Source organism: Actinia tenebrosa, unplaced genomic scaffold, assembly GCF_029948245.1.
Source record: "Actinia tenebrosa isolate PJP-AT-01 unplaced genomic scaffold, QUT_ActTen_1.0 PGA_scaffold7__59_contigs__length_16204524, whole genome shotgun sequence".
Taxonomy (NCBI): Eukaryota; Metazoa; Cnidaria; class Anthozoa; order Actiniaria; family Actiniidae; genus Actinia; species Actinia tenebrosa.
This window is the reverse complement of record NW_028292584.1, coordinates 14,560,409-14,573,765: the sequence shown is the minus strand read 5'-3', so window position 1 is coordinate 14,573,765 and position 13,357 is coordinate 14,560,409. Positions and strand designations below refer to the sequence as shown.

Here is a 13,357-nt window from a genome sequence, read left to right as displayed (position 1 = left end):
GGTTTTCCACCTTCTATAACAATCAACATGTGAGAGTTGAATGTTGTAAATAATGAGTTGAGAGTCGTGCACATAGGGGTGTGTGTAAGCAAGAGAATATTCTCTGGTGTAAGTGAATGTGTGACAAAATAGGGAATCATTTTTTCGCGCTAGTTTTTTTCCTTCTATAAAAAAGAAATACGTCAGTCATAAATAGTTGTAACACGCCATCTTACGGGTTCTTCGTTGGGTGTGGTGTGAGGATCTTAACTCATATGAATCTTCTATCTAAAATGACTAAATAATCAGGTATGTTCTCAAGCCCCGGCAATAATGACTTAATCTTAAACAAATATACACTTATTTCAATAAAGTTTGTCGCCTGAAAAGCTGAGACCAACAAGGATTATGGGTAATTACATTTTACATGTTTCAACCGCTTTAATAACTGTTGATGGATTTTAGATCTTTTACCAGTTACAGTCTCACCTCTTCTGAGCATCCTCAAGCTGCAAATTGTATCAAAAGCTTGACTTGCTTCATATTAAAAGTTTCCCATGATCCTCGGTGATCTCAGCTTTCTAGGTTATTTAGTCACTAACTTTATTGAAATAAGTGTATACAAAGAATTAAATTAAAAGAAAATTGAGAGAGTCATCGGATCAAAAGAAATTAAATGACATGAGATTATAATTAATAATGAAGAGGTTGGATCCAGAAATAGAAATAAGTTGTCGAAAATTTAAATTGAACTTTGGGATTTAATTAAACTTTGTCTTAACTCTTGATAATATTATTGTTCAATCTCCCAAACCACTCTTACATACCTCATCTTGCCCTAGCGTGATTCGTGATTCTTTTACGTAGCAACGTAGAAGTCGTACAATTATTTGTAGCTCAGTACATCTTTCAAAAGTTCCGAAAGTTAAAGTTTCCCTTAATTCAAATTGCTTAAAATGTCTTCTTAAATGGTTCCAAAATCATTTAAAACTTGGTAAGTCATTGTTGATCATCTCACTGTTTGTCCTTGCCTGTTTTTAATGGACCTGCTTTGCTCTGTTTTAGTGCAGTACTTCGTTTTATGAAAGGGTTTGAATGCAGTTCTGTACGCCATCTTTGCTATTTGCTTCGTTCTTAAAGCTAAGTTGCCATCCCTTTCGACTGCACAGGGAACCCATAAATATATATGTTGTGCATGAAATACAAAGAATGTATGGGAAGATAATAAAGTAGATAATAAATCAATTGGAAGTCCAAAAAATCTTAACTGAATTTTAAAAATTGCTCTGCGTTTTCATTTGGTTCCTTATGCGATCTCAATATTTGGTTCCGTATGCGATCTCAATCCATTTGTCTGCGTCTTAACTTCAGATTGGGCTTCCTGTGGTCCATTACGCGCTAGCAGTTCTTACATAAAAGAAATAAAAAGAAATAAATACACACATATGAAACACTAAATTAATAAATAGAGCACAAAACAAAGCGGTACGCAAAAGGGGCGAAAATTAGCAAAGATAAAGCAGATAAAAACTCAACAATGATTAGGTGACACGACGATGCACATGGCACATATTAGTCCCTCTCCCTCTCCCTCTCCTCCCGTCCCTCTTTTCCTTCACGCTCGTCTAGCTTATTTCAAAAGTATCCCAACGTTAGATAGTTTCTTCCACACTAATACTTGACCTTTGCACTTTATCTGAAAAGCCTTTATTTGACCTCGCAATTCAACTCATACAAGTCATTTTCATGACTATTTCTTCAAAACAAATTCGGCAAAAAATGCCTTATATTATATATCATTTTGTTCGAATAAAGCCTGAATAATCATTTGCATCCCACACCACTGTAAATACTGCCATGGATTTTAAGATCCATGATTAAACAGCCAATAAGAATGCAGGAAAGTAGGCGCGCGGTATATTTATTGTCTGTTTTCATAGCCGCCATCTTGGTTGAGTTGAAAAAAAGATTTGTCATAAGTCTCTTGGATTTCAACCAAAACGGCAGCCGTGTCTATTTTTATTTCAGACGTATTGGTGAGTGTATTTCAACTGATTCCTTGCAATCTGGCTTTGCGGTCTAGGCGTATTTTCAATGGCTTGGGAAAAGATTTATATCCAATGCTTTCTTTTAGCGCACCAATATTCCACTTTTTGTTTGTGTTTTCTTGTATACTCCCTCGCGTGCCAGTGAAGACTCCTGTGTATACTCGAAAATACAAGTGCATTATGGGATATTTTATGGTATGCGACTTAAAAATATATTTGTAAAAAGCCGGCTCTCTGAGAGAATTATATAAATGTCAATTTCAAATGCATGGCTGTATCAACGTAGCAACTTTCGTTCTCGAAAAAATAGTAAATAAGAAGCATTTAAGAATCTTTGCATAACACTTTGTTATTCGTTTAATAAAAAGATTCTTTTTTTTTTTTTTTTTGGCGCGGCATTTAATTATGGAGTGAGGTTGAGTTTGATACTGTGAATTATCAAACCGAGGCTATGTTGATAATATATGATATCGTGCGAAAACCGAATTCCCCGATTTGTTTTAGTATAATTATTGTCAGCAAAAGAATAAAAATTTATTATAATTCAATATTCTCTGTTGTGACCTTTCAAGGGCGGATCCAGCCAAAATTTTAGGTGGTGGGGGGGGGGGGGGGGTGGCTTTTTGATTTTCTTCCGTCAGCACAACGCAAAACAAATAAAAAAAGCATCTAATTCTTCAGTTTTGTTTTTTTTTTTCCCCTGCTGATGGGCAACTTTACGCCCCCTTTGCCCCCCCCCCCCCCCCCCCTCCTGGATCCGCCCTTACCTTTACAGATAACTGATGGGTTGCAAGCATTCCCAAGAGAGTTAAAAGACAAAAGCATTGCGGCCATTGTTTGTGGCGTTGGAGGCCGCGATGACGTAACGTGCAATCGAAGAATAGTTATGTAGGTTCACTCGCTATCAAAGAGGCAAAATAGTGAGCACAATGCATAAAATCTGAAAATCTGTGTAATATCGCTTGATATTTTTATACGGTAAAAAAAAATACTAAACTGTTTTCACGTTTCTTGTAATACATTTTTCACTGAAAACAGATTAATGAACGGCGTGAAACTATTTTTAAAATAATGCAAATTAGCTTAAAGCAGATGCGCATTTTTGCGTTTGACGTCATCCGTAGGTTTCCTACTCGTAGCCCGGTCCAAAGTATCTTGTATTTCACTTTTTTAGAGTCGAAAACCGAAAACTAAGACGTCTAGGATTACACTTCATTTCAGTTAGCCCGCGTTTCTTGGCGGTTTGCGGAGTTGAGAAGAGAGAGTCGAAACACCGCTGACCACCAAGCAACGCAGTCTATAATCATATTTCTTCGAACCACTACGTTTTTATGGAAAAAGACAGAATACTTTTGAACAGCTAGGTTTCGATCGACAATTAACAACGCGCTCTAAGCGTAGCTGCTTTTCTTTGCCAGATTCTCATACCCTGGTATTTTTTCATAGTGTTGGGCAGGAGCTTGGCTTTCTTCACCGCGATGTAATGATTCATACGCAGGCTGTTTCATGGTTTTCAGCTCCATGTACTCTGTCGTTTTTGTTTCCTTATTCGCTTCCTCTTTCGCTGCCCTCGCAGCGTCGTCTAACGTCTCATAAACAGTACTAGTGCCGCCTGGCGTTTGGCCTAATTGCGCGTAATGTTGTACACTTTGACTCTCATCTTGGATCACTTGCTCTGATGGTTTGAGAGGGTTAGTTACGACGCCACTGCTTGACTGGATGACGTCACTCTCGAGTGCTTGGTTGTCATTGCCGTCAGCCATTACGTTTTGCCCTTCATTATTTTCTCTATTTTTTCGTAATCGAAAAATCAGGTATACGATGCATATCACCATAACAACGATAATCGATAGCAAAGGAAGTATGAAATACATTACTGTTGATAAAAGAAAGAATTGGTCGATTATTTCATATATCTATTCCAATACACACCTTTACCTTGGGCATACTGTTTCCCCATTTCAGACCACATGTCATTCCCTAGAGTATCATTTCTTTGTTTAAAGGTTGCACACGAAAAGACACACGAATATGGATACAGCTCAAACGAAGAATCTCATTCTTGAAATAACGACAAGTGGTTTGAAATGCCAAAACATAACGCCCGAGGTTATGAGGTGTATTTTACGAATAAAATCCTGAATCTCATTACCATTCATTGTTGGGTTTGTTTCTTGCTGCCTTGGGTCACCTGTGGCAGAACATTCCTTCACTTCATATCTGCTCGTCGTGAAAGTAACAGTCCCCTCACTATTAGTAGCATTGCACACATAGGTGCCAAAGTCTTCATCCTTCACAGATTTCAAAACTAGTTTATTTCCTTCGATCTTTGAAGCAGAATCATCATCAACCACTACATCGTTTTTTGTCCAAGTAAATCTTACTGAGCCTGTCTGTTCGTTACTTGTCAGGCAGCCAAGTGTTATGGCGTTACCTTCTGAAGTGCACAAAGACGAAGTGGAAGATTTTGTTTTACTCGTATCTTAAACGAAGAAAAATATAAGTTGTTGGAATAGGTCAGCTCAAGTCAGCTAAAATAGACTTAACCAATTTTCTCAAGCATACGCCAGACCAATTATTTTGCGCGAGAATTAACCCTGCGTCCAATCAAATACCCGAAACACGGCACCAATATGGTGCGGACACGGTCACGCAAAGGTCACGCAATTACCAGGCCAATCAGATTGCGCGAGAAAACAATAGGACAATTAAAAGTTCTAGAAAACATCGCGGCACGGTAAGGCACGCATAAGGCACTGAGCTTTTCACAGTCATACGAAAACTGCTCTAGTTATTTAAAGTAATTTGCGAAAGTTTGCTACTTTAAACTAAGGTTATTCAACTTTCCATAGACCTAGTACATTCAGTACTGATTCTACATGAAGTAAATAGTTGAATGGTAAAATATTTCTTGATTTGAGTGATGCGTTTCTAAGTTATGAGGGTTTATACTTCCAATATGCTAATGAGTGTGACGTCTATTAAGGCTTAATAAAATATACAAAATCGAACTGGTTCATAGATACAGTATTTAAAAAGCATCATTATTTTACTCATGGTTTACATGAAAGCTATTTTAAATTTTTATTTTCAAAATGGCCAGCATTTAGTATTACTAGTTACAACAAAAACACTCAAATACCTTACCTGACGTCACCATCATTAACATATTGGAAGTATAAACCTTCATAACTTAGAGACGCATCACTCAAATCAAGAAATATTTTCCCAATCAACTATTTACTTCAGGTAGAACCAGTACTGAAAGTATTGTCGAAGGGTTCATTTGCACTTTAAAGGTAGAACTTAGAAGTCGAATGAATAGACATTTCCGAATTCGCTTGGATGACCACGAAACATTGGTTTGAAATCGAGACTTGATTCTTTTATTCATCAAGTCCAACATCGATCTGAAACCATTGTTTTGTGATCAGTCAAGCGAATTTGGGAAAGGTGTGTTTATGTATATTATGTGGGTGTTTTAAGTAACGCTTCATCAGTCAGTTGAAATTTTATGCATCAAAAAATGAAATACTAAATTTGAAAAATTAACACTACAATGGACCCTTCTCAAACGTATCGTGGATGCGAGGCTAACATGGAAATACGAAAAAAAATGATACTGCCAATTCCATCGAAAAAAAATGTGATTTCTTTGTTAGCCTCGCGTTCAAAACAATTTTAACAAAGGGTCCATTAAGGTTTCCTATCACGTTTCATGATGCAAAAACAACACTTTATACAGTCAATTCAAAAAACGTTGTCATCGACCAGCTCAAGCCTACGCGACTGGACCGAAAGGAATATGGGTAAAAATCACTGAAGCGGTTAAATATTCGTTCTGAATTAATTGTTCCCGCTAGTAATAAGATAATAATGGCGAGAAACAATCCATCAAATGCATGTCTTTGGGTTTAGGGAAAGAAAAACAAAGTAGTTATGATTCAGTTTCGAAAATATGAAAGCATTAAAAAAACGTCTCCTTCAACACTTCCCGCTCGCCTAAGAAGGTTCGTGCTGTAAACCAGGCATAACTAGTCAGATAAAATTATGGAGTCATCTCGGCTTCAATGATTACTACCCATATTTCCTTTCGGTCCAGTCGCGTAGGCTTGAATTGGTCGACGACAACATTTTTTGAATTGACTGTATGTACTAAAGCATTTCCTTAAGCAGGGCCATGATGCAACGCATTCTGCACGCATGCGCACTCACTTGTTAAAAAGCTAACAGTGCTGTTCGGTCCTGGTCCAACACTTGTATATCCTCTAACAAGAACAGTGTATTTTTCATTTGGCTTGAGCTTATCTATCATAAACTTGGATTCCTTTGTCGAAGCTGTTAAGAATTTTTGACAAAAAGCATTTGATTGAGGTCTGTTTGTATCAAGATGCCAGATGATCTCGTATTTAGTGATGACGCCATTACTTTGCTTGTCTGTTAACGGTTGCCAGGTAACGAGGCATGATGTAGCATTTACTTTCTTTGCTTGTGTGTTTTCGGGACCAATTTCAGGAACTGAAAGAAATTGATAGAAATATTATCAAACATAGGTTATGCAGTTTTGAATCTTGTTTTCACGAGTACTCTGCCGTTGTTTGCACCCAAGTTGTACCACAATGCATTTTGGTAATCGAACTCAGAAAAATCCTCTAGTTTTCCTGATTTACTTCTTTGAAAATCCCCTGACATGCGCAGTATATTTTTCATCAAGTTTAATTCTCCCATTTCAAGTCCGCCTTTGCACAGTACAAAAGTATTCTTTTCTTTTATGAAGGTCCATTGTATAGTAGAGCAGTTATCGCTTGACTTTGAAATGGTCAATGCCGTAAGCGTGCCGTGCCGTGACCGTGATGCTTTCTAGAATTTTAATTGGCTGATTTGTTTCCCCGCACAATGTGATTGGACTGGCATTGCCGTGACCTTAGCGTGACCGTGTCCACGCCGTGTTCATGCCATGTTCCGGGTATTTGATTGGATAGAAAATAAATTCCAGTGCAATGTGATTGGTCTGGCGTATCCCTTGCCGTGTCACTACCGTGTTCGTGCCGTGAGCTTTTCACAGTCATACAAAAACTGCTATAGAGAATGTACCTACTACGAAACAACACGAGTTGATTAAAATGCCATGGGTTTTGGTTGAATTGAGCACACAACCGAGACTAAGGCAGAGCAAAGAGAATTCGAAACTGGAGCATTGATGCAAAATACATAAGAATTGCAAAATCAATGACGATCCCAATATACGTTTTGATTCCAAATCATCATAAAATAACTGTTACAAATCTCGCGTTCTGGTTGGTTGGTAGCGCGTGCTTTATGAGACCACACAGCACACTGTATACTGATTCGTCCATTCGCATCCAAAATAACGGCTGTTGTAATTTGTATTGCTTAAAAGAAATAAAAAAATGGTTGCTGTGCTGTGCGGTGTGCAGATATGAAGCATTTGGAGATTGGCAGAACAATCGAGAAGTGTTCCGCTACGCGTCGTGCTTCTCCTAACACTTCTTTGTGTTCTGCCAATAGAACCTTTGCACTACGTTGGATAGCAGAAGGATAGCAGCTCAATTTGGAGGATCAATAACAAGTTCAAATTCTCAGGAGGTTGAAATTGTTTTGTTTTGTCCTCCAAATTGAGCTGCTTCTTCTAACACTTCTCTCGTATTCTTCCGATCGATATCCCCGCGTGCTTTACAACTGCAAAATTGTGTGGATTTTCTTGGCCAAATTCCTCTTTAATTTTGAAAATTTTAGTGAAACACAAGGGAACTAACCTAGACGTTTGACAAGTAATATATTCGTATTAGTGTTCGTGTCCGTGTTGTATCCGATATACAAACTCTTGGCTACGCCTCGAGTTCGATTCGATTCTTACCATCTTCTAGTGTTTTTTTCTGCTTTGTGACACTAGCAGGACCAACAAACATAGTGTTCTTTACAGCCACTGATATACTGTACACTGTGTACTTTTTAAGGTTCGTCAACGTTACCATAGTAACGATACCTACATCCGTCTGCTTCTCTTCTCCTCCATCGGGTCGATACAAAATTCTGTATCCCGCCAGTGGCCCATTTAACTCGTCTGTTTGCGTGAGCTAAGAAAAAATAGTTGGGAATGGAAATTGAACCAGGCTAAAAGGAACGACTTTTCAATTCTAGGTCAGAACAGAGCAGAGCAGAGCAGAGCAGAGCAGAGCAAAACTTTATTGCAAAATAGACATTGGAGAATTAAAGAGCTTTTTAAATTTATTTTCTTTAAATTTTAAGAATTCGTTTTTATAATAAATTTGGTAATACTTGGAGCCCTTGCTTCAGTATAATGGCAAACGCTCCAAATAGTATAGTATCTTGATATGATCACTATTTTTTAACCTTAATTGTCACTCTGATGCTTTGTGATGATAGTGCAGTCAACGTCTCTATGGTAGGACTTGCCTCCGGTTCTGAAAAAGAAAATAATTCATATACGAAAAGAATGACTAGAAGTTTTTTGAGTAAGATATTTCGAACGATATCCATCGTCCATCATCGGTTTAATGACTCACTATAAGATCGTTCAAATGCTGGTTCGAATGTTAATTCAAATGTTGGTTTAAATGTTGGGTCACATGTTGGGCTCAAATGTTGGGTCAAATGTTGAGTCAAATGTTGAGTTCAAATGTTGGGTTCAAATGTTTGGTCGAATTTTGGGTCAAATGTTGGCTAAATTTGGAGTCAAAGCTTAGTTAAACGTTGGGTCAAATACTGGCTTTGAGGCCCTCAAGCTAACCTGCAATGAGCGTTTGGAATCTTGAGGTACTTTGCCATAAAGGTTGCCCGTGGTTCCTTACACCAATGATCTTAGCTTCATAGTTTGTATAAGGCTTTAAATTTGTAATATTCTTTGAGGTTGGTTGGTTTGGAACAATTATTGTCTGGTTCGTCCCATATGTATCGCTCACTACTATCGAGAACGAGTCTGCAGTCCCCTGGTTAGTTTGGATGTTGGTCCAACTCAGTGAGGCTGATCTCTTGTCTGCAGTGACTGGAGTACTTGGACTTTTAGGGGTATCTAAAACCAAGTTTTTAAAATGTGATCAAAGTGTTTTATACTCGAATGCGCATGCGCAATAGACCGATATCAAATTATAGAAATATAGATAAGTTATAGTGCTTGGGAACGAGGTTATTCCGGGCGAACGTCCTTGGAATTAAATTCGGAAAAATTAATTTCCGACCTCGCTGGGAATCGAACCCACGACCTTCGAAAATTGTACTACCGATGCTCTACCAGCTGAGCTAGAGGTCAGACTGAGAGCAGGCCGGGGTGAAATAGATGTTATCAAAGATGAGAATGTGTGGACCACGCGTAGCACTTATGAAATACATGAATATGTGGACCGCGCGTAGCACTTATGAAATACATGAAGATATAGAAATATAGATAAGTTGAAGTGCTTTGGAAACGAGGTTATTCCGGGCAAAAGCCCTTGGAATTAAATTCGATATCAAATTAGTCAATACCGCTGTGTTCAGTGTACAATTAAATGTTCACAACTACCAACGGTAAAGTAAGGAATGCACCGCCTTGGCAATACAAAAACACTACAAAATTCCACGAACCTTCAATGGAACGCATGAATGTTTAGAATAACTATTCCATACGAAATCGAGGCTAATTACCGTGTACGACAGAGAAATTCTTTCTTTCGTAAATGTTCATCAGCTGAATCACAAGTTTTCAAATAGAATTCTTTCTGGCTGACAGCACACGGTGATCAGTGTTTGAAAACCATTTGGAGCAGGTAATGAGATTCAAAGACTTTTGTCAACTGATTAAAATCCAGCGATAGGCTGTTATATATATAGTACAGCTACCATAATCCCTTGCACACTGCCCTTTATTTAGCTTATTATTTATAATAATAGTAATAGTAATAATAATAATAATAATAATAATAAAAGAGTGCAAAAGCTCAAGTGTAAATCAGATTAACATAGTGTTTGACTTTCTCGCAGGACATCACGAACGGCTAAGAAAAGACCAAAGAACAATTACAAATACAGACATGGAAGTGAACTTTCTTATAGAACGATACCAGAAATGGATTTTAAGCCAGAACGTTAATATAGTCAAGAAGTTCTATGAATATGCATCAACTGAAGAAAGGATTGTAAAAAATGATAAACTTAACCAGCCTAGACTTAGTCCGCTTGTCAATGTTAACATGATATATACAGACAAATAAAACTTGCCATAATAATAATAATAATGATAATAATGATAATAATAATAATAATAATAATAATAATAAAGCTTTATTTAACTAAGTATCTAGTATATAGAGCTGCAATATGTAGTAAATGAAAGATTTAACTACTCTAGTGTTTACTCACAGAAGGTGCATCCATAAAGGTCGAGTCTTAGACAGACTCCACCGCTACTGCTCTGAGGAAATATTTTGACGTAACGAGCTGCTGTTGGATGGCTTAGCCAGTTAAGTATGACGTCAGTTCTATTTTTGTTTCCATTGAACACCTAAGAAGGAAGGAGATTTGAAGCTGACATTAGGATTACAGAGGTTTTGCACCATCACGTGACGGCAGCCATGTTAGATGGCAGGAACAATACAATCGTTTTACATGCGAAAGAATTCAATTCCCAGGAGCAAAGGGATTTTATTGTTCTGCCATCTAACCACAGGCAGCCCAAGCTGTATTATGGGCGTGCGCACATGATGATGCAAAACTGTATTGATGTAATTGGATTCAAATTGGAATTAAGCGTACTGGGTTTTTGCGGAGGGAGAAAAACCTGGAGAATTTAGACAAAAACCCTCGAATCAAGAAAGAGACCTAACAACCTCTTCTCATTCTGTGATGTCAAGTCCAGAAATCGAAGCCGAGACCCCAGAGGTATAATAATACAGTCAAGATTGAAATACACCTAATTGAAAAAACGTAGTCGGGTTCGAGAAGGTCATATCATCGAAGCTAAGACCGACAAGGATTTTGAGTAGTCTGAAATGTATATTGTATTTGCATATAGACAACTAAAAATGCACAGTAGAGCAAAGTCGGTCGACCTAGATTAACAACATGCCAAAGCTATGATGTATAAAATGTGCACCAGAAGGGAAAACTGCAATACGCATAAAATTAGCATAATTGTTTGTCTTCCCATGATCTACTTTGGTATTAGCTTTGATGATATAACCTTTTCTGAACTCGACAACGTTTTTTCAATTAGGTCTATAACTATTTGCATTTGGGTGGATAATATAAAGAGCCAAGATTGCCGCGCTAGTGAAAATTAGCTTAAATTCACACGCATAAGTCAAACAAATCAGTTGCTTTGATCATAAAGCATTTTTACCTTGACAAGTTTCCCTTCTTCGTACTCGTCCCAATGTGTACTATCAAAGCTGTAGCCCATCTTGTATAACGTTACCCACTTGTCCAAATCTTTGTCTCCTTGTGTTGCTATACCTGTTACTGTCTTGACCTCTCCAAGATCGACCTGGATGTACTCGGTATTGGATGAAGAGGAGCTGCACCATGAGGAGCTACCGTACAGACGACCATGAGATGCAGTATGGGAATTATCCAATGAGGAAGAGGAGGTGATGTAGGAGTCCGGTATGTGGGAATTCTCGAGACCCAATGATGTGCCACAGGCTGGGATTATTGTCGAAAGAGAAAAATGTTGCATTAGAGGTAAGAAAGGCAAGGCAAGGCAAGGCAAGGCAAGGCAAGGCAAGGCAAGGCAAGGCAAGGCAAGGCAAGGCAAGGCAAGGCAGGCAAGGCAAGGCAGCAAGGCAAGGCAAGGCAAGGCAAGGCAAGGCAAGGCAAGGCAAGGCAGCAAGCAGGCAAGGCAAGGCAAGGCAAGGCAAGGCAAGAGTAATAAATTGATGTCTGTTGTACCTGCTGAGAGTCCTTTAAAATCAACTCTTATACTCTTCCATTTATTGAAGTCCTTCGGTAGAATACGAATAAACTTCGCTTTGAATGGATTCTTAATTGAATTGGTAACAATTGTTGATTGATCTGTATTTCCTGGAAATTCCTGGAAAAAAAATAGAGAAAAACGGAGACACCACAATTACATTTCACACGTCGCATTTCCGTTGCAACAAAGCAATTTTTGAAATTGATATCAATGAACGTATCAATTCTGGCAAACGGTAAAGCTAAAACTAATGAACTTTGATTGGTTGAGAAAATCACGCAACTGCAGCCACGCTGAAGTTTAATTTCACTTGATGAAACCAGATGGATGCAACATTTCAAGCAACAGTTTATTGCACGGTGTCTCCAAAGGAGCTCAACCATAAATTTTCAATGATCGGAGTTATAAATACTTTATTTATTAGGGTCTTTCTATATTGATTACATAAGTCGTGGCTTTGCGCTCCTTCTTTACTGTTGGTGGCTCGACGATCCATGAGCGACAAAAAAAAAAAAAAAAAAGGAAAAAAAAAAAAAAAATTGAAAAAAATTGAAAAAAAAGCGATCTGGGACAGACTTATGGAATCAGTCTAGGGTCTTTCTTGGTATAGCAAGATTTATTGTTCTTCTTTAGGGATTTGTTTTTGCAGGGTATTGTTTAGCTTTAAATTCATTATATCCTTGGCTATTGTATTGTTGTCGTCAAGCCTCAGGTGCCTTGCAACACCAAGAAAGAGCCATTCACTGGCAAGAAGCCTAAAACGCAGACGTCTTAGTGGAAATTGTGAGGGTTATTGAAACAAGCTAAAAAACCTAACAAAATAAAATATCGTAGCAGCTCAAGTTTTTTAATAGATTTAAAAAAATGCATTTTACCTTGTCTGTCCCATTCTCGCTGTCTGTTATATACTGGTTATTGGTTGTAGAATACAACACCTCATACTTCGTGACCCACTCGTGTAATTTATTATTCCCATTGCCTTGGCTTGCTATAGAACACATGTACGACACAGCACCAACATCAATCTGGAGGTAGTCATCACCTTTTTGTTTTTCCGGCCCCCATGCTGAATCTGAGCCAAGGTCTTCCCATAGAAGGTTGGTGTTCGCTATTGTAATATGATGTTGTTGAAATCCTGTGGTGAGAACCCGTTTAGGGCTTGGTATGCCCAAGCTGTGACTTGAACAAGCTGTAAACGTGGATGAAAAATTTGAAATGCTTATTTTTACATAGTGTCAAAATTTGATCTTAAAAAAAAGATCATAATATCACTTTCGACTCGAGAGTGAGCTACTCTGCTTGACAAAGGTTTACTGCTGTCGGACACAGCAACTTTACATAAAAAATATATGAAATAAATTAAAAAAAATATTTTTATTAGCAAGTTAGATACTGCCGT

At 37.9% G+C, this 13,357-nt stretch overlaps 1 protein-coding gene across 1 annotated transcript in view; it reads right to left on the bottom strand.

The window, feature by feature from the left end:
* Positions 1–2,961: 2,961 nt before the first annotated feature.
* Positions 2,962–13,357, bottom strand: part of LOC148905737 (uncharacterized) — a 15,856-nt gene continuing 5,460 nt past the window's right edge. Inside the window, exons 3-12 of the mRNA XM_089040620.1 lie at positions 12,834–13,147; positions 11,934–12,075; positions 11,386–11,687; positions 10,407–10,548; positions 8,800–9,081; positions 8,403–8,473; positions 7,906–8,125; positions 6,243–6,545; positions 4,180–4,509; positions 2,962–3,903 (exon numbers count right to left, since the gene is read on the bottom strand). Coding sequence (XP_088896746.1) covers positions 3,419–3,903; positions 4,180–4,509; positions 6,243–6,545; positions 7,906–8,125; positions 8,403–8,473; positions 8,800–9,081; positions 10,407–10,548; positions 11,386–11,687; positions 11,934–12,075; positions 12,834–13,147 — 2,591 coding nt within the window. The 3' untranslated portion in view covers positions 2,962–3,418. The remainder of the gene's footprint in view (positions 3,904–4,179; positions 4,510–6,242; positions 6,546–7,905; positions 8,126–8,402; positions 8,474–8,799; positions 9,082–10,406; positions 10,549–11,385; positions 11,688–11,933; positions 12,076–12,833; positions 13,148–13,357) is intronic.